The sequence below is a fragment of the Scyliorhinus canicula genome, chromosome 5 (genome assembly GCF_902713615.1).
Source record: "Scyliorhinus canicula chromosome 5, sScyCan1.1, whole genome shotgun sequence".
In the NCBI taxonomy this organism is placed as follows: domain Eukaryota; kingdom Metazoa; phylum Chordata; class Chondrichthyes; order Carcharhiniformes; family Scyliorhinidae; genus Scyliorhinus; species Scyliorhinus canicula.
The window spans coordinates 164,476,021-164,497,472 of record NC_052150.1 but is presented as its reverse complement, the minus strand read 5'-3'; the positions used below and the strand labels follow the sequence as shown (position 1 = coordinate 164,497,472).

At 48.0% G+C, this 21,452-nt stretch overlaps 1 protein-coding gene across 1 annotated transcript in view; it reads right to left on the bottom strand.

Moving 5' to 3' along the window:
- Nucleotides 1–21,452, bottom strand: part of itga8 (integrin, alpha 8) — a 253,980-nt gene that overhangs the window by 74,970 nt on the left and 157,558 nt on the right. The window contains exons 22-23 of the mRNA XM_038797951.1: nucleotides 21,249–21,328; nucleotides 9,860–9,940 (exon numbers count right to left, since the gene is read on the bottom strand). Coding sequence (XP_038653879.1) covers nucleotides 9,860–9,940; nucleotides 21,249–21,328 — 161 coding nt within the window. The remainder of the gene's footprint in view (nucleotides 1–9,859; nucleotides 9,941–21,248; nucleotides 21,329–21,452) is intronic.

The window sequence follows — 21,452 nt, the reverse complement described above, 5'->3', positions numbered from 1 at the left end:
TGCCAGGGAATGTACAATGAGCAGCAGGGTGCTAAAAAGTACAATGGACCAGAGGGATTTTCAGACACATGTCCGAAGATCCCTGAAGGCAGCAGGATAGGTAGAAATGGTGATTAAGAAGGTATATGGGATACTTGCCTTTATTAGCCGAAGCATTGAATATAAGAGCAGGGAGGTTATGATGGAGCTGTCCAAAACGCTCATTAGGCCACAGCTAGAGTACTGTGTGCAGTTCTGGTTATCGAACTATAGGAAGAATATGATTGCACTAGAGAGGGTGCAAAGGAGATTCACCAGGACATTGCCTAGGCTGGAACGTTTCAGCTATGAAGAGAGGTTGTGGTTGTTTTCCTTACAACTGAGAAGGCTGATGGGAGACCAGACTGAGGCAAATAAAATTATTGAACAGCTGAGTGACCTCTTGCGACTCAAGTTCAGTTGCCCTAAGAAATTAGTCATCCATCTCCTCCTGCTCAACGCTGACACAAAAGCCATGATTCTCACCAATGGATCCACCACAGGCCTAATACGAGTGCAAACTGGGGGTCAAGCAAGGCTCATAGCCCCAACTCTCTTCTCTATCTTCCTTGCTACAATACTCCAACCCATCGCCATGAAGCTCCCACCAGAATGGGGCTAACCGACAAGACAAGCGAGAAACTGTTTAATCTCCAATATCTCCAGGCCATAACTAAGACCACCCCATGTGCGGTCATTGAGCTGCAGGATGCAGATGGTGCCTCTGTGTGCGCACACCCAGAGGCCGTGCTACAAAGCATCATCGACACATCGAGGCATTGAGAGGATGGGCCTCAGAATAAACATTTGGAAACTGAAGGTTCTCTACCAGTCTGCTTCTGTCACACAGAACTGCTCCCCAAACATTAAGATCCACAGCGAGGCCCTGGATAAGGTGGACCATTTCCCATACCTCGGAGCCTCCTCTCGTTGCCGGCAGACATTGATGATGAAATCCAACATTGAATCCAATGCGCCACTGCAGCCTATGTACTCCTGAGGAACAGAGGGCGCAATTCTCCCATCGGGAGACTAAGTCCCAACGCCGGAGTGAAAACCGGGGTGTAGCATTTAGCTGAGCACTTGAAAATCCACAGCATACAAGGCTACGGACCAAGTGGTGGAAGATGGGATAAGAATAGATAGGTATTTGATGGCTGGCACAGACATGATGGGCCAAAGGGCCTCTTTCTGTGCAGTAAAGCTCAATGACTTTATAAACATTCATTCCCTACAGGACCAGTAGCAGCAGTGTGCGCCATCTACAAGATGAACTGCAGTAGCTCACCAAGGCTCATAAGCAGCACCTTCCAATCGTACGGCCTTTACCACCAAAAAGGACAAGGGCAGCAGATACAGAGGAACCCCATCCAACTGTAAGTTCCTTTAAAGTCACTCACCATCCTGACTTGGAAAAATATCACCGTTACTTCACTGTCGCTGGGTCAAAAAGGGCAGCACGGTAGCATGGTGGTTAGCATAAATGCTTCACAGCTCCAGGGTCCCAGGTTCGATTCCCGGCTGGGTCACTGTCTGTGCGGAGTCTGCACGTCCTCCCCGTGTGTGCGTGGGTTTCCTCCGGGTGCTCCGCTTTCCTCCCACAGTCCAAAGATGTGCGGGTTAGGTGGATTGGCCATGCTAAATTGCCCGTAGTGTCCTAAAAAGTAAAGGTTAAGAGGGGGGGGGGGTGTTGTTGGGTTACGGGTATAGGGTGGATACGTGGGTTTGAGTAGGGTGATCATTGTTCGGCACAACATTGAGGGCCGAAGGGCCTGTTCTGTGCTGTACTGTTCTATGTTCTATGTTCTAAAATCCTGGAACTTTCTTCTTCACAGCACAGTGGGTGTATCTACACCAGGGGTGGGCAAACTACGGCCCGCGGGCCGCATGCGGCCCGACAAAGGTTTTTATGCGGCCCGCCAATGAGGTGCCCGGAATCATAACCGGCATTTTTGAAAAGCCGCCGGGGAAAAGCCACTGAAGTATATGCGCTTATTGAATAAGTGCATTGTAAGTCCAGGTTACAAACAATAAGCCTTATTATTGTTTGTAACCTGGACTCCTATTGGTTGCACACCCAACTAAACCGACCAATAAGGCAGCCCCAGTCATCCACCCCACTACGCGCGTTTTTATCGTTGACTCGGCTAGGCTGTGCTTCTGTCAGTGTTAAGGATCAGCACAAGCAACTTGACACCTGATTTCAACAAACTGGTAAATGACTGCAGTCAGATGCATCATTCTCATTGACATTGTTCTGTTACTTACTGAGTTACTTTGTTTTTCAAATAAATGTGCTTTTTTTTCTTTAAAGACCTTTTATTTTGGCTATTTAAAATAGTAATTATTTTACTTAATATACTATGCGGCCCTTTAAAATTGTGAATTTCTGAATGTGGCCCTTGCACGGAAAAGTTTGCCCACCCCTGATCTACACCATATGGACTGCAGGGGTGGAAGGTGGCAGCTCAGCACCACCTTTTCAAGGGCAAGCAGGGACTGGCAATAAATGCTGACAATAGATAAGATTAATACCAGCAACAGGAACATGATTTTCTATCTGTTGCAATCACTGGGGCCACTGACAGTTTTCACTTTAATACAAACCCTTTGTGGGATGTATTTTGGTACCGAAATCAAAGCAAGACAAAACAGTGCACAAACCTGACTGATTGCTTTGACTGGATGGAAGCAAGTTTATTGGGATGAGAGTTGCTTTAAAACAATGTGGGGTGGGAAAACGGTGCAATTATAAGTACCAATTTAGCCTTGCTGCAATCAGATAAAGGAAAAGGAAGTTGTCCATTAAAGGCCAACCTGCCCTGGGATAAGCAATCATCTGACTGAAACATTAACTGAAGCAACCCTATTCCCTCCATTGTTGAAACAAACTAGTAAACATCCTGGAAACCGAAATTAGAGCTCACTCAAAGTGAATTAGAACCATTTATAACCCAAATTAAAGAAAACTGAAGGCAAGAAACTAGCGCTTGAAACAATGAGGTGATTTTAACGCCACACACCCCACAACCATCTGCCTCACAACCAACGGGAGAGTGTTGTATAATTTAATTTTACAAGTAAGAAAACCACAAATTGTTGCAGATGTGCCCTGGGCATTGTTACAGTGGTGAGTGGCATAGCGCCTCTATGTCCTGCTCTCAAGAGGCACGGCACCTCATCGTAATATATGTATTCAAGGCGTCTTAGGAAAAGGGCTCGATCATTTTGGGGCTGAGGTGAGGAGGAATTGTTTCACTCAAAAAGCTGTGAATTTTTGGAATTCTCTATCTCAAGAGGGTTGTGGATATTCCATTGTTGAATAATTTAAGGCTGAGATACACGGATTTTTGGACGCTTGGGTATCAAGGGATATGGGAAGCAGGCGGGAAAATGGAGTTGAGGAAAGGATCTGCCATGATGGTAATGGTGGACAATGCTCGAGGGGCTGTAGAGTCTGCTCCTGCTCCCATTTTTCATGTTCTTAAATCAGGCACCCACCGTGCAGTTGGGATCCTGATTTTAATCTAACAATGGTCAGCTGGGTTTCCCAGGGCTCAGAAAACCCGAGAGCAAAACAAACTCAGGAACACTGGGATCAAGCGGATGGGTGTTTTTTTTTATAGCACTGCTATAATGAGAGCCCGAAGGAGTAAAAATGCTCTCCTCGACCCCTCAAGCATATCTTCGGTCACGATCGACAAACATCTCCACCCCAACAAATCCACGATTCCAAACCTTACGTTCTCCCTTCCTCATAATTGACTGCCGATGCAACCCATCCCAGCTTTAAGCCCCTGCTTGCTTCCCTCCACCCACAATTTCTTCTGTATCATGATGTTTTTCATGTGTCTGCTTACTGCTGTTGCTTTCCTCACCCTTTAGCTAGCCAGCGAGAAACAGAACACATAATGAGATCCTGCTGTTAAATTGAGCAGGACGTACATGTTCCTGTTTGTAGGATTCCACACCCATCCCCCAAGCCTCCTCAAACCACACTTCCCCACCTAAATATTCGGTCAATAACTCTCCACAAAAGAACAACAGCACCAGAGAAAAGATCAACATATAGATAACAAGGGAAAGAATAATAAATAAAACAGATGAAGTTTGTTTTTGTTACCTTAGTGTGATTAAAAGATTTGCGAAAACAAAAGATGCTTAAATAAGTGATGTTGGTACATTAAACACACAGCATTGGCTCATATAATCGCTGCACCACCATATTCTGATGAATTTATTAGTCCTGCTTTCCAGTTTTGTGAAGAATAGGATCAATGAATAACATTGCTGATATTCTCAGCTGCTTGGATGAGGCAATAGTGAGAAATGAAATATTTAAATTAAAATAAATGGATCATTAGAGCTACTGTGAAACAGAGGGCGCGATTCTCAGAAAAGGTTTCCAAGTGTGGTGGCGAATGGGAACTGCCACGAGCTTCCCGACGAGGCGGGCAACTCGATTTAACGTTAATTGGTCCACTTAATGAGACCCCACGGGGTTCTTGCAGCAAATGAAGATTTGCCAGCTTATTCATCGGTCGCCCGCTAACAAGGTAGAGAAGCACTTAAAGCAGAGGTGGGCAAACTATGGCCCGCGGGCCGCATGCGGTCTGCCAAAGGTCTTTATGCGGCCCACCAAGTCATTAAAAAAAAATAAAGGTTAATGGGGGGGCTGTTGGGTTACTTACTGGTATAGGGTGGATACGTTGACTTGAGTAGGGTGATCATTGCTCGGCACAACGTCGAGGGCCGAAGGGCCTGTTCTGTGCTGTACTGTTCTATGTTCTATATGAGGCACCCAGAATCATAACCGGGTGAAGTAATTATTTTACTTAATATACTATGCGGCTCTTTAAAATTGTGAATTTCTGAATGTGGCCCTTGCACGGAAAAGTTTGCCCACCCCTGACTTAAAGAGTGCTTACTCAGCCAACCCCAGCCATGGCACCGAGAAGACAGGCCTCAAGATTCGGGCGTGCAGACCTGGGCCAGGAGGGATTTCCTGTTCCCCCAAGGGTCCCGGAGGGTGTGCCATAGGGCAGCCAGTGCTGCCTGGGACGGTGGCAGTAAGTTCGGGGAGTGTGACCAGGAGGACTGGCCTCCAGTGTCGCAAGAAGGTCAACGACCTACACCAGCATCACGCGTGAGTTGATAACAACGTTCCCCACCCCGCCACCCCCTGAGACTTTTCCTCCCCCACGTGAGCATCCACCTCCCCAACCCTCCATGCAGCCCCTAACCCTCCCTTCACCCCCCTTCAACCCTTCCTTGACCCAAACTTTGCGAATAGGAGAGCAATGGGGCCTTTATCATCTGACTACCTTTTAACTAACATAGATGTTTTAGTGCCTTTTTACATATATGTATTACTCGGAAAAGTGTTCCTACTGTTCAATTAGCATGAGTAAATGTTATTAATTAATTGTTGCGGAACTAACGATACAGCTTGTTCTCTAGAGCTTCCTCATTAACTGGCAGGGTTCAGTAAAAATGTTTGCATTTCTTTACATTAAATTTCTCAGGTTTATCAAGAACAGAGATTCTGATTCAGTGAATTTGTTGCAGAGCGTACCAGGTAATGTCATGAAGGTTACACAACCAGGAATTTCCAAAGCTTTCAAACCCGTTCACTATTTGTCTCTACAGTTTGCCTTCCCAGTTCCCAATAGAAAAGAAGGCTGAACCCACAGTGTGAAAAGGCGTAAATTGAATAAAAACTGCATATGCTAAAATAAATTCCATAAAGTGCTCAAAAACCATGAATAGATTGGCTGTATTCATAGAGACAGTGGGTCAAAAAAAGTGGGTGTGCCTTGGAATTGGTTGTCTCGTTGAAGTGTGCCATTTTACTGAAAAGGTTAGGAACTACTGTTCTAGAGACCAATTGAGGCCCCCTTAAGTGGTTACCTAAAGGGGCTCATCCCACCACTGCTAATATTCAATCAGTGGTAGGGCTGGGGGCCCTACTTGACAGGCACTCTACCCTTCACATCGACTGTCTGACTTACCCCACCAGAGGCTCCCTGTTTGGCTTCAGTGAATCTGCCACATTCACCTATTTCCGAGCTGCAGCATCAATCTCTGGTATCACCACACTGTATTCTTGGGGGTCAGCTAGCTCAGTGGCTGGATGCTGGTTTGTGATGCAGAGCGACGCCAACAATGCGGAGTCAAATCCCGTACCAGCTGAGGTAATCCATGAACTTCTCAACCTTGCCCCTCACCTGAGGTGTGGTGACCCTCAGGTTAAACTACTCCAGTCAGCTTTTTCTCAAGGGGGAGAGCAGCCTATGGTCCTTTGGGACTATGGTGGCTTTCACTGTAGTACAGAGAATGACCACTGCTCCAGGTCACACTGCCAATATTAGAGAGCTGCCAGCCTTGGAGGCAGGACATCTGTCCCACACCAGGAGCTCCAGGACAAATTCCCCTCACAGGAGCCAGGAAACCCAGCTTCAGGCTGGTGGGTACCCTATTGAGCTCGACTGGGTCTCCTGAAAATGATTGTGCTGGGGATCGCACCGGCTTTACGAATGGTGGACTTGCGAGTGACAATGACTGTAGCTCACTGCCTATGAGGCTGGTTGCAAGTGGAGACAAAATCGGTTGGCAGTTGAGGGAAATAAACTTGAAGGGTTCCACGGATAGAAAAGGGGAATGGGACTGATTGAATTGCTTTACTGAGAGCCATCAAGGATTGGGTGGGGCAAAATTGTCTCCTTCTGCGTCAAAACGTCTCTGTGATTTTTTTCAATATCAACAGTCTAAGACATTCAATTCTTTTTAATTAATGTTAAAGGGTGTAAAATACCTCCCCAGACCTGGGGCACGATCTAACAAAAAAAAGGTAGGCTCGATTCTGGGCAGGATTAGCAGGTTATTCCTGGAGCTTGTAGCGCTGGGAACGACCCCACTATCTAACAGTTTATCATTAGTGCCCCGGCGAGGAACGCCCCCCACTGAAGCCGCAGTCAATGTAATTTCCTGCAATGAGCAGCTCCAGCGAGCGGAGCTCCTCAATGCAGGAAGAGATCAGGACACCATTTTTAGCATGGTAGCACAGTGGTTAGCACTGTTGCTTCACAGCGCCAAGGTCCCAGGTTCGATTCTCGGCTTGGGTCAATGTCTGTACGGAGTCTGCACATTCTCCCCATGTCTGCGTGCGATTTCTCCGGGTGCTCCGGTTTCCTCCCACAAGTCCCGAAAGACATGCTGTTAGGTAATTTGGACATTGAAGTCTGCCTCAGTGTACCTGAACAGGCACCGGAATGTGGCAACTACGGGCTTTTCACAGTAACTTCATTGCAGTGTTAATGTAAGCCTACTTGTGACAATAAAGGTTATTATTAAATGGATCCGGATCTCTCACCCCCCACCCCCCCCACCCCAATGCAAACCACAGACGCCCTCAATGCCCTAACTCACATTTAAGGGGGTCCTTGAGCCGCGCCCCACCCCTGCACCCCACCTCACATGGGCAAGGTGCCTCCCAGCGCGGGTAAAATACCAGCCTGGCATCTTGCCACTTCTGGTCTGGCAACCTGGCAGTGCCACTTGGGCACTCTGGAAGTTTCACTTGGGGACTCTGGAAGTGCCACTTGGGCATTCTGTAAGTGCTAGGCTGGCATCCACATGGCAATGCCAAGGTGCTAGTGTGGCACTGCCAGGGTGCCTGGCGAGGTGTACCAATATGCCTGGATGGCACCAACTATGCTAGGGTGCCAACCTGCCCACTTGTGGGGACCAGTACTGAATGGCGCCAGGCTGGGGTCTCCCTGGGGAGGCTAGTAGTTGCCGGTTGGCCATTAGATCCGGCGGCAGCACAGCTAAGTGGGTTCTTAAACTCACTTAGCCGAGTGAGACTGGTTCTCGCCCATTGTGGGTGGGACCCAGAGCACGACATCTTGCAAGATCTACCCAGATTTTGCGAGGCATAACGACCATCGGGAACGACCAAGGGGAGGCCTCTCCCGCAATTAGCCGGCCACGTCTCCCTGGTCTACTTTGAATATACAAACCATTCAATTGTGAAAAGGATTTCCAGAATGACCACAATCAAATTTGCATGAAAATAAAAGATGACTAATTCAGCACACATTCTGATAACAAATATTTAAAAATAAACTTAATGACTGCAACACTTTGATATCTCCAGGACAGAAGAAAAAATTATCAAGGAACAGGACTTGTAATTATCTCGCATTATCCACATTCCCAGTGGATCCTAAAGCACCTCACAGCCAATCCATAATTACTGTTAATCTGTAGTTAAATACAGCAATAATTTGTGCCCAGCAAGAGAACACAAATAGCAACAAAATATATGCTAAATGTTCTGTTGGTGCTGTTTTTTAAAATAAATTTAGAGTACCCAATTCATTTTTTTCCAATTAAGGGACAATTTAGTGTGTTCAATCCACCTAACCTGCACATCTTTGGGTTGTGGGGGCGAAATCCACACAAACATGGGGAGAATGTGCAAACTCCACACGGACAGTGACAAAGAGCCGGGATCGAACCTGGGACCTCAGCACCGTGCGGCAACAGGGCTAACCCACTGCGCCACCGTACTGCCCCTGTTGGTGCTGTTGAGGTATGGCTTTTAAAGTAGCACGTATTTTGCGAGTTATCGGGCATTGATCTCTCAATTCCTACATTCTTGTAATGTGCTTCTGGTGCAATTCGTAAAATTAACATTGGTATTTTGATTAAAGAGTTTAATTATGGACACAAAACAAGGATGCACCAAACCTCTTAGCACAAAGTGCAAAAATTCAAATAAAGTGCATTTGAATTAATTTCCTAATTTTGCATGCTGCTGCAAAACCTCATGTTTGGAAACTGCAGTGTTGTCTAATGTTTCTGAGACATTTAAAAAAAGGTTGAGTTTTTCAGTATCTTCACTTTTTTTTCCCTTTGATGTTTATGCCTCTTTCCTGCTTGTCTATATTTCACTACATTATCCCTTTCATTAATAATGTAGCATTTCTGCATTGATATTCTATTCCTCTAGAAATGACCTCCAGTGCCTTGTTTGCATTATTTATGACATGATCAACTTGTATTGCTAACTCTAATGGTTAGTCTATTTATTCCCAGAGTTAGTTTCTTTCCTTCCAAAAAAAAAGTGGTCCCTTTATTCTTCCTGCTGCAATGGGAAACCTCACAGTTCATTGGATTGAATTTGATTTGTCATTTATTCACTCACTCAGGTACCCTGTTTCTACCTTCCTGTATTTTGGTGCTATCTTCCAAATTAGTACTTGTATTGCTTTTCCACAATTTATCATCTTCTAGAAGTTTTAACCATCCTTCTAATTCCTGTGTGAACTGATTTCTATGTTAGACAACATTGATTCTAGCACAGACTCTCACATAAAGCACTTTCCCGCCGATCTTTGAAAGTTCCTTCAACTCGTCCTGCCAGCTGTTTTATGTTTTGTAACAATCTTCCAATTCATTCTTCTACCTGGCCCTGGATTCCACATGCCCTGACCATTGTCATCAGTCTCTCATTTGGCACTATATCCAAAGTCTTTAAGAAGTCCATGTCTATCCCATTTCCTGCAGAACCCTTGCCCAATTTTTTTGTTACTGCTTCAAATAATTCAAACAAAATAAGGCAGGTTAGCCTTACAGAAAGACGATTACTATTTTTAATTACTTTCTTCAGAGCTGGATGTTTTAAAACTTGGGAATTCCGTTAACCTTTGTCAATAGTATAAAATGGGCGATATTCTAATCTTGCTTGGCAAAAACAAAATGGGCATGTCAGCTGGGGGTCAAGATGCACCGTATACAGTTTCTAAATAGGCTTGAGGAGAAACAGTTCACTTACCCCCGAACACCTACCCGAGCGACTGCACTGATCTTGACCTGCAGTTGGACAAGATTGCTGCTTGAATTATCTTTATTTGAACTGAAAAACGAAGCGGAAAGGAAATTAGAGGCAAATCTTAAATTTAATTTGACAAAGAGTCATCCAGACTGGAAACGTTAGCTCCCTTTTCTCTCCACAGATGCTGTCAGACCTGCTGAGATTGTCCAGAATTTTCTGTTTTTATTTCAGGGCGCGATTCTCTGGAAATCGTTGTAGCGAGCGAGAATTGTCATGAGCTTCTCGGCACTCGGCCAAGCGAGGCCGGTTACGATATTCAATGTTAATTGGTCCACTTAATGAGGCTTCACAGGCTTCTCACAGCGAATGGAGGCTCACCAGCTGATTCGCGGAACCGCGCTCATTAGCCCCCCGCTAACCAGGTTGAGCAGCACTTGGTCAGCCAACCCCATCCGGCTCGTAACAATGGCGCCCAGGAGACTGGCCACAAAATTTGAGGACCTGGGGAGGCTGCTAGATGCAGTGGAGGCCAGGAGGAATGTCCTGTACCCCCAGGGGCCCTGGAGGGTCAGCCATTGAGTAGCCAGTGCTGCCTGGGATGAGGTGGCGATGGCAGTGGGCGGCAAGAATGTGACCAGGAGGATTGGCCTCTAGTGCAGGAGGAAGGTCAATGACCTAAACCGAGCAGCACAAGTGAGTATTCACCATAGCCCCCCCTCTCCCCATTCAAACCCCAACCCTTCCTCCACACCCATCCTCTTCAATCCGCCCAACCCCTCCTTCACACTCTCCCCACCTCAGTGAAAAACTTGTGTGGCTAATGATGCCGTCTCCGTGTCTCCTCAGGAAAAGCTCTCCCACAACCGTTGGTAGAGGGCCCAGACTGGCGGTGTAATGCCGGATAAAAGAATCCTCACCACCTTCGAGGAGCATGCCTTGGAGGTGACTGGGGTGGCCGAGGACAGGGCGGTTACCAACACGGAGGCTGGCGGACCCCGCAGATGTGAGGAACCACCGGGCTCCACTGGAGGACCTGTCAAACATGAGCAGTGATTGCCTTACTGACTGACCCATCCCTCCCACTGACCACATGCCCATTCTCCTGCAGGCCCTCCAGCCGATGGCGCCGGCCCATCCTGGGTGGCTCCCTCTCCAGGCTCCCAGGAGACCCCCATGGAGGAGAGCTCCAAGGATGCAACTATTATAGTTGTGACACAGCTGTCATCCCACCCTCCAGCAATGCAGATACTTGCAACTTGGTGGGAAATGTTAGTGGTCAAGCTTTTGGGACACACTCTGGTGAGCACCGCACTGAACATAGAACATAGAACATATAACGATACAGCGCAGTACAGGCCCTTCGGCCCTCAATGTTGCACCGACATGGAAAAAATCTAAAGGCCATCTAACCTACACTATGCCCTTATCATCCATATGCTTATCCAATAAATTTTTAAATGCCCTCAATGTTGGCGTGTTCACTACTGTTGCAGGTAGGGCATTCCACGGCCTCACCACTCTTTGCGTAAAAAACCCACCTCTGACGTCTGTCCTGTATCTATTACCCCTCAATTTAAGGCTATGTCCCCTCGTGCTAGCCACCTCCATCCGCGGGAGAAAGCTCTCGCTGTCCACCCTATCTAACCCTCTGATCATTTTGTATGCCTCTATTAAGTCACCTCTTAACCTTCTTCTCTCTAACGAAAACAACCTCAAGTCCATCAGCCTTTCCTCATAAGATTTTCCCTCCATACCAGGCAACATCCTGGTAAATCTCCTCTGCACCCGTTCCAAAGCTTCTATGTCCTTCCTATAATGAGGCGACCAGAACTGTACGCAATACTCCAAATGCGGCCGTACCAGAGTTTTGTACAACTGCAACATGACCTCATGGCTCCGGAACTCAATCCCTCTACCAATAAAGGCCAACACACCATAGGCCTTCTTCACAACCCTATCAACCTGGGTGGCAACTTTCAGGGATCTATGTACATGGACACCGAGATCCCTCTGCTCATCCACACTACCAAGAATTTTACCATTAGCCAAATATTCCGCATTCCTATTATTCTTTCCAAAGTGAATCACCTCACACTTCTCCACATTAAACTCCATTTGCCACCTCTCAGCCCAGCTCTGCAGCTTATCTATGTCCCTCTGTAACCTGCAACATCCTTCCGCACTGTCTACAACTCCACCGACTTTAGTGTCGTCTGCAAATTTACTCACCCATCCTTCTGCGCCCTCCTCTAGGTCATTTATAAAAATGACAAACAGCAACGGCCCCAGAACAGATCCTTGTGGTTCGCCACTCGTAACTGAACTCCATTCTGAACATTTCCCATCAACTACCACTCTCTGTCTTCTTTCAACTAGCCAATTTCTGATCCACATCTCTAAATCACCCTCAATCCCCAGCCTCCGTATTTTCTGCAATAGCCGACCGTGGGGAACCTTATCAAACGCTTTACTGAAATCCATATACACCACATCAACTGCTCTACCCTCGTCTACCTGTTCAGTCACCTTCTCAAAGAACTCGATAAGGTTTGTGAGGCATGACCTACCCTTCACAAAACCATGCTGACTATCCTTAATCATATTATTCCTATCTAGATGATTATAAATCGTATCTTTTATAATCCTCTCCAAGACTTTACCCACCACAGACGTTAGGCTCACCGGCCTATAGTTACCGGGGTTATCTCTACTCCCCTTCTTGAACAAAGGGACCACATTTGCTATCCTCCAGTCCTCTGGCACTATTCCTGTAGCCAATGATGACCTAAAAATAAAAGCCAAAGCCACTGCTGCTGATGTACAAAGAAGAACAAAGAACAATACAGCACAGGAACATGCTTTTCGGCCCTCCAAGCCTGCGCCGACCATGGTACCTGCCTAAACTAAAACCGTATACACTTATGCAGTCCATATCCTTCCATTCCCACCCTATTCATATATTTGTCTAGATGCCCCTTAAATGCTGCTATCGTACCTGCTCCCACCACCTCCCCAGGGAGCGTTCCATACATTTACCACCCTCTATGTAAAAATCTTGCCTCGCAAATCTGTTCTAAACTTTTCTCCACTTTAAACCTATGTCCCTAGTACTTGGCTCTCCTGCCCTAGGAATGATTATCTGACTATCCACTCTGTCCATGCCACTCATAATCTTGTAGAACTCTTTCAGGTCGCCTCTCAACCTCTGTCGTTCCAGTGAGAACAGACCAAATTTATTGACCTCTCCTCATACCTAATGCCCTCCATACCAGGCAACATCCTAGTAAACCACTTCTGCACCCTTTCCAAAGCATCCACATCCTTCTGGTAGTGTGGCAACCAAAATTGTACACAATATTCCAAATGAGGCCTAACTAAAGTCCTGTACAGCTGCAACAGGACTTCCAAATTTTTTGATGCAATGTACATCAGGTGGAGGTAGGAACCTCCAGATGAGACAGCAGGGTCCCAGCCTGATGCTGAGTCTGTGGAATAGGGTTAACCGGAACTGATGGAGATGTTAGGGAACGCCCGGAACATTCAGACAGATATGTAAGTGGCACTCCAGCAGATCCATAGCCGCTTGGAGAAGTCCCAGAGGCTACGGGCACAGGAAATGTCGCCGGTAATGAGTGGCACCGAGGCCAACACTGCTAGGATGGTGACTACAGTGGAGAGCCTGGAGCACGGTGTTGGCAGCATGAGTGAAGGTGTCCAAGGCTTCATGCAGTTGGTGACGCTTTCGCCTATGGCAGCAGGCCACTTGCTCACTATCATCTCCATCAGCTCAGGGTAACCCACTTCTATAACAGTTGCATTATTGGTGCTCTCCTCCGAGGTGGTCTCCTCAGAGTCAGGAGAGGGTGCCACCCGGGAGGGGCCAGCGCCATTGGCTGCAGAACCTGTGGGAGAATGGACATGTGATTAGTGGGAGGGATGGGTCAGTCAGTAAGGCAATCACAACTCAGGTTTGGCAGGCCCTCCTGGTGGATCCCGGTGGCTCCTCACCTCTGCGCCGCCCACCAGCCTCCATGTGGCCGTGGCCACTCCGTCCTTGGCCACACTTGTGCTGCCTGGTGTAGGTCGTTGACCTTCTTCCTGCACTGCTGGCCAAATCTCTTGGTCACATTACTCGAGTTGACTGCTGCCCTCACTTTGTCCCAGGCAGCACTGGTTGCCTTTTGGCTCACCCTCGGCGACCCCCGGGGGAACAGGGCCACAGTGACCACGAGCCTTCCCAGGTCAGCATCCCCGAATCTTGGGGCCGGTCTCCTCGTAGCGGGGGCATCACGGGACACACTGGTGAGCGTGATGCCGTTGAATCAGCTGCCAAGGCGTTATTGGCGGCGGGAAGCCTGTGAGGCCTCCTTAAGTGGACCAATTAACATTGGTTTGCGTTGCCGGTTTCGTTGGGCCAAGCGCCGGGAAACTCAGGGCAATTTCCACTCGCTACAACACTTGGACATTTTCCCAGAAGATCGTACCCCTTGTTTTTGACCTCTCCCGCTATTCACCGGCCTCATTTCGCTTGAGTGAGAGCTTAACAAGGCTGGTGAATCGCTCCCTCAGATTCCAGCATCTGCAGTAATTTGCTTTTACCTTAAATTTACTGTCGTTGGGTTGCAGAAATCAGAATTTGAGCAATCATTGAAAAACATATGCTGCAGAAATTAAACCTTGCATGATATTTTCATTGCTAACAGAGCACACAAACGTTTAAAGCCTCAGAGAATTAATTGTCAGTTGATTAAGTGATTTTCATCAGATAAATATTTGTAAAAGAATGTTTAAGAACCAAAATAGCTTGAAACATCACTCATATTTATTGAGGTAAAGAAAGAAAAATAATGACCAGACTTCAACTTAACTCCCTATATCCTTAAAAGGAACATTCAACCATGTTTCATGATAGATGATCAAGTTACCCTATTTTTATTGTTTGGACTATTTCTTTTGGTAGGTTGTTATATTTCATCAACTACAAATATGAAGATTGGAACAGGTTGCAGTTACATATTTCCACCAGTCTTGACATTTTGAATCAGTTTATCTTTCAACCTTATTTTCCATTCTGGTTTGAGTCATGGCAAGATGCCATAAATGAAGAGGTTTAGCTACAAAAGGACAAGTCCTATTTTATCCTTGCACTCACAATAACTGAGGCTTTTGGGTATCAACAAACACTTGTAAATAAGCAACAAGTTTCTGATACCACACTTAAAAATAAAAGCAGTTCATTAAAAGCATTCCAAAGCAGATTTGCCGGTGACAGAAGGTTAAATGACCCCTTCGTGTACAGGCAGTGCACAAAATTAGATGTTGTATATATACATATATATATATATGTGTTTTTTTATACATTCGCAGGAAGAGCAAATTTTATGCTTGTAAGCTTTCTGAAAGTTCACGGGCTGGATTCTCTGCATGACGCAGTGGAGAATCCAATTTCACGGCAAAATCGGGCCCGGCGCGGTCCGCCGATTCTCCGGGACCCGAGAATCTTCGAGATCGCAGAGTACACCGCGCGGCTGGGGGCCCATTGCCAGAGGCCAGCCCAGTGATCCTCCACTCTGACCAGCCGAGTTCCCGAAGGCGTGAAACCAGCCTGCTATTGCCGGTCAGGATGCTTGTGGGAGGCGGGAGAAATCGGACCGTCGGACATGGTTGGGGGGTGGGGGGAGGGGGGGGTGGGGGGGGGGGTGGGGCAGGGGCCTTATAGGCGGCTGGGGACAGATCCGCGCGGTGAGATCTTTGGGCGTGTGGCCGATTGGAGAGGGGGTCTCTTTTCTCGGTGTGGATCTGTGGGCCAAGTCCGCCATGGTGCCCGGCAGGCCGCTGGAGGCCGCCGCTATGCGCATGCACGGACTCAAAACAGGAAGTGCGAGGCCCTTTATCCGCAGCTAAAGTTGCGAGATTCTCTCCGGGTCCCTGCTAGCCCCCTGCAGGTCATTGAATCAGCTCCATTTTTTCCCACGAATCTCCAGAGTAAAATGCCAGCGTTGTTACGCCGGCGTGGGGACATAGTCCCATTTTGGGAGAATCAGGTGTGTTGGGATAATCTCTAAAGATTGGATAGAACGTTAGAAAGTATGTGCATGAATATTCTTCCCCTATCTAAGTTGACACTTACTTAAGTGTATGTAATGCAATACAGGCTAATACAGCCACAGAATATGCAGACTGGATGAAAATGGAGAAAGAGGTAGAGGACACACACAATGCCCAATGGTGGCCTTCCGTCCCGCAAGACAATGGTTTGTGCTGTGGTGATCAACTCTGTATTAAACCTCACTTTGTCCGCACATTTGCTGCAGAGGAAGACACTAGGCTGAGAAAGTGCAGGACTCGCTGGTCTCTGTTTTCTCTGGGCTCTCTTCATGACCAGGATGAGCTTTGCCTTTCTGCTCACCTCTTCCAATGCCCTTCCATATAGGCAGCCTCCAGAGGTCATGGCTATCAGTATCAATGTCTGCCATTTTCATATATCACTTTGTGGTGGATGATAAGCCATCGGCCAGTTCGCCATACAGGAGGTCTTTGTACTGCTGTTCTTGGATGTGTCCCGGACACCTTGTGGCATAGTTTGTCCTGAAAGAAGGTGTTAGTTACACAAAGCCCTTAGTAGCTGCAAAGCTCAAGTAGCCTCTGTCCATTCTCATTTATTTTTCCCAGGCAGGGAGGGTCATGCCTCATGGTTAGTCCCAACTCTTGCGTTGGTAGCCCCCAGTAGGTAAAGATGTTCTGACTTAGGGATCTGCTGATGGTAGCATCCAACTCCTCAAAGAATTGGTCTTTTGCCTCAGTAGTGGAGCACAGTATGGAGCAGAGATACCCATGGAGTTAACTGGCCCTGAATGAGTTGAGAGACGGATGGAGAAAACACTTTCGGAACCATTTGTGTGAAATTTGATGTTTTTAGAGTAGCAAGTTCCTTACAGTGGTGGCTAACCAATGAGACACAATGTTCCCTCCCACCAGAAACAGCCCATTACACCCGTTCTGTATGCCCATTAAGTTGGGCTTCCCACTTGTAACTGGTCTCTCCTGTGTTGTGTTAACGTTCTGCAACAAAACTGGAGTTTCCTTTCCAGGAAGCAAGTTTGGGAAAAATTAATGGACACCCTGCACTGCCAGATTTCCGGCTCTTAACCTCCCTGGTTGGGTCACGGTTTACTTCCTTAACCTTTAAATCTCTTAGTGTCCATTAGGCACTGGAGCTATTCGGCTGTAGCTAGGAGTTTGGATGATGAGTGCCAGGGCAATAACAGGAGGGCAATAACAGGAGGGCAATAACAGCTGCATCTTCTGTCACAGGAAGTTCATTGTGACTTGCAGCCATGGAGACATCAGTTATGTCTCTAACAGGTCGCTCAAGTAAGTTGGTGCCAATGAGTTTGAAAACATTTTTTGATGGCAGCACTGGAGCATCTCTCTGCTCCTTAGGTAATCCGCATGTTTAGGAATGATCCATCCCGCCATGTTCACTTGGTATGGCAGGGATTCGGTTTAGAGACAATGAGCACTATTCTCCCAAAAAGTTTCTAAGTTGATTTGTGGCAGGATTTTCAGGGAGTTTCCCGCCGGCTCTGCTATTCAATGACACTTAGGGCTGAATTCTTCCGCCCCGCCTGCCGCAAGATTGCCACAGGCGAGAGACATGGAAAATGGAAAAATCCATTGACCTCGGGTGGGATTTTCCGGTCACCGTGTGGGCGCAGCTGGAGAATCCCACCCTTAGTCACTTTTTGGGCCCTGGGGAGTTTCTAACCAGTTTAGCTCACACTTAGGACACGATTTTCTGGTCTTGTTGCGCTCTCACTTGAGCGAAACAAGGCCGGTGAATAGCGGGAGAGGCCGAAAACGAGAACCACACCAGGCGGCAAACAGTTTGCGATGCAACCGGCCCGGTCCCATAGGCGAAGTCGAGATCGCGCCGTAGTGTGGTGAGAAACCAATTACCACCATTAAATCCCTATTTCCATACAATTAACGGGACCAACCCCATATCCAACGGCCTCCTGCCATTCAGCAGCCTCCCCAGCAAGAGGTCACGCCGCCCGATTAGTACTCCTTTTCAAAAATGTGAACCTGGCGGAAGGGCTTCTATGGGGTGCCGAGGAGGTGAGTAGCCATCTTTGCTCACATGCAAAGAGCCTGGGTGCACTGGGCGTGCCACACAGTGCTTGGCGAGGGGTGGGGGACCCTCCACAGGGGTAGGCCGCCATGGGAGGGTGGGGGGGAATGCGCTGGGGGCAACCAGAGAATACCACGCATGACACCACATTGACAACTACACGATCGTGTATACCAGTTCCTGGGGCAACACCTGTCCCTGTTCGTTGCCCCACCAACCACCTATAACCCCAACCGACTGCAGAGGCCTCTGGCTGTGCAGCCGAAGGCTATTGCTAACAGGGAATTGGCAACCATGGTTAAGTGAGCACTTCACACAACCCAAGTAGATTCCCGTGGGTCGGTGGGACATGAAGCATCTGGGAGTAATTTCCTAGCTTCCTAATCAGACCACGATGCCTGCATACTGTGGCAGGGAACACCACACATACAGCAGCCAATATCTGAACACCTAGGGGATGGGACACTGCTCCGGGGACATGTCCACGGCCGGAGAGTGGGTGAGTGCTACAGAGAGGGGGGATGGTTGGAGAAATGGGCCAATGGTTCGGAGGTCCTCCCGCATTGCGGAAGGAAGTGACAGGGGCATCATACTTGTTATGCACAAGGGTGTTTACTGTGTGTAACAATTCCCCCGTCTCCCGATGGTGCTGCCCCTCCCACATTCCTCCTCATCCCCTACCTTGCTCCCCACCCCCTCCCCCGATGCCCTCAGTGATCGTCGATGTGCTTTGCCTTCCTAGCTCCACCGCTACGTCTAGGTGTGTGGCAACGGTTGTCACTCCATGGGATAGGTTTGGATGGGCACTCAGCACCCCCTCATCACGCTTGGTGCCCATCGGGCCTGGGGTTGACCATGGGCCAGGAGGGCAGCTGGTTCGAGCTCTGACTGTCCCTGAATCATCTGGCTCTGCCAGCCTGGCGGTTCCCCATGGTCTGCACCATCGTGCCGACACCCTCGGCAAAGCTCCTCAGTGACTGGGACATGCTTTGTGGTGCTGTGGCAATACCCATCTGCGACTGGGACAAGCTCCACAAAGCCTCGGCCATTCCCATCTGAGAGCAGGACATATCCCGCAGAACCTCTTCAAGGTCAGCCTGGTAGTGGGTGACATTCCCTCATGAGGCGGACATTCTGTCAAGAACTTTAGTCATGGCCATCACCGACTGCACCATGCCTTGGGCAACTTCACTCATGGTGCCGACATCATGCGCCAGGGTCCCCACTACGGTCGTCACCCTAGCAGTGTTGGCCTCGGAGCCACTCATTGCTGGCGACATCTCCTGCGCCAGGAACCTCTGGGACTCCTCCAAATCGGCCATGGATCTGCAGGACTGTTGCTGACATTTCTCTCTGAATGCCCTGACCCCTCGCTATATGACCTCTTCCATAGGCTCGTCATCATGCTGGGACCCAGTTGGTTCATGGGATCCAGCAGTCCTCCAAGTGCTGTCTCACCTGGGGATTCATGCCTCCAATGATGTACATCAGCAGCAGTGTGGTACTCATCAGACTGTGTCCCACCAGCCTGTCCACTAACATTTCCCACCGAGGTGCGTGGGATTGTGAAGGAAGAATGGGGGGATTGAAGGGAGAAGGGGGTGGAGGGAGGGCTGGACATTTCATGGAAAGTTGGGAATTGGATGCGTGGAAAGGTCTCCGGGGAGGGGGGTGGGGTTATGGCATTGGTGTCTACTCACTCATGGTGCCCAGCGTAGGTCGGTGACCTTTATACTGGATACCAGTCCACCTGGTCACACCCTTGGCGCTCACAGCAACCGCCAACCGTCCCAAGCAGCACTCCTGCCCTATGGCTGACCCTCCACGACCCTTGGGGGAACAGGACATGCCTCCTGGCCTTCACTGTGTCTAGCAGCCTCCCCAGATCTGGATCCCCAAATCTTGGGGCCGGTCTCCTGGGCCCTATTGTTGCGAGCTGGCTGAGGTTGGCTAAACAGCTTAAGTGATGCTCAACCTTATAGTGGGGGGGCTGGCCAATGCGGTTCTGGCGAATCTGCCGGCAAGCCTTCATTTGCGGAGCGAAGCCCGTGAGGCCTTATTAAGTGGACCAATTAACATTGAATAGCGTTTCCGGCCTCGCTGGGCTGAGCGGTGGGAAGCTCGCAGCAGTTCCTGCTCGCTATAACAGTGAGCAACCTTTCGGAGAATTGCGCCCATGCTGTCATGAGTCATAATTTTAATTATAGAAATAAATTGTTTTAAAGATATACAAACAATAACCAAATCAACCACAATACAGACTGGTCCCTTCCAGTGAAGCAATCTTCAAACATACCAACGGGCACAACAAGCTCCATCTCCAGTCACACTCACGTGGGGACTTAACTGGGGAAGAGAGGCAGGCAACTGGAGAGTCTGCCCCTGCACCCCAAACCTTACCCCCAACATCGGTTGCATCCTATCTGGGCCAGTTCATAGCCACCTTTGCCACTGACATGCACCTTCAAAGTAAAGTTTTAAAATGAACAGACTTAAATTTGAGCTTGATAAGCACATTATCTGAAAATTGCTTATTGTCACAAGTAGGCTTCAAATGACGTTACTGTGAAAAGCCCCGAGTCACCACATTCCGGCGCCTGTTCGGAGAGGCTGGTACTGGAATTGAACCGTGCTGCCGGCCTGCCTTTGTTTGCTTTAAAAGCCAGCGATTTAGCCCTGTGCTATTTGCCTGTATCATTTACCTCCTCTCTCCCAATACCCATGCTATTCTGGACAACAAGCCACTCTGCAATTGCTTGCAGCTCTAAGCAGATAGTTTGCTTGGTTTGCTACGTGTTCAACATCTTCATTGGCAACCTCAATGCTATGCAAGAAGCAGTACATTACTCCATTTTGTGAGGGCCACGAAGAATCCAGCACGAGTTTTCAGGATACAAAGAAATAACATTTAATTACAAATTAACATATATGTACAACAGCAGCAACAACTTCTCTTGCTGCCAAACTCCTCTCTCCCTGGTTCCAAACTGGCCAGCTCTATTTATGCAGGGAGTCTGCTAATGATTTCTCCGCCCCCCTCATTGGGGAATTTTATACTCCCACAGGATTGTGGGATTGTCATTAGTCCCCAGCCAATGGTAAGCAGGCAGGTTATAACACTCCACAAAGAGATCCCTTCAAACTGAATTGCGATAAATTAATTGATTTCATCTAAAGTTATCTCGATGCGACCATTTTGTTTTTTTCTGATTACTTGCTCAACTCTGTGACAACCTGTGTTCATTTGAAACTCACCTTTTGATTTGCAGGTCAAAGCTGATACTGGCTTGTGCCGCCCCCAAACGTTGAACAGAAAAGCGTAGCCCCACAGACAGCTGACAGAAAAAAAAGATCAAAGCATTAACCATGACCAGCTGTTGGAGTTACTGCATTGAATTCCTACTGTGGAAAACAGTTATTGGCTATGGCACCAAATAGACTAAATCCACAGCAATCTCA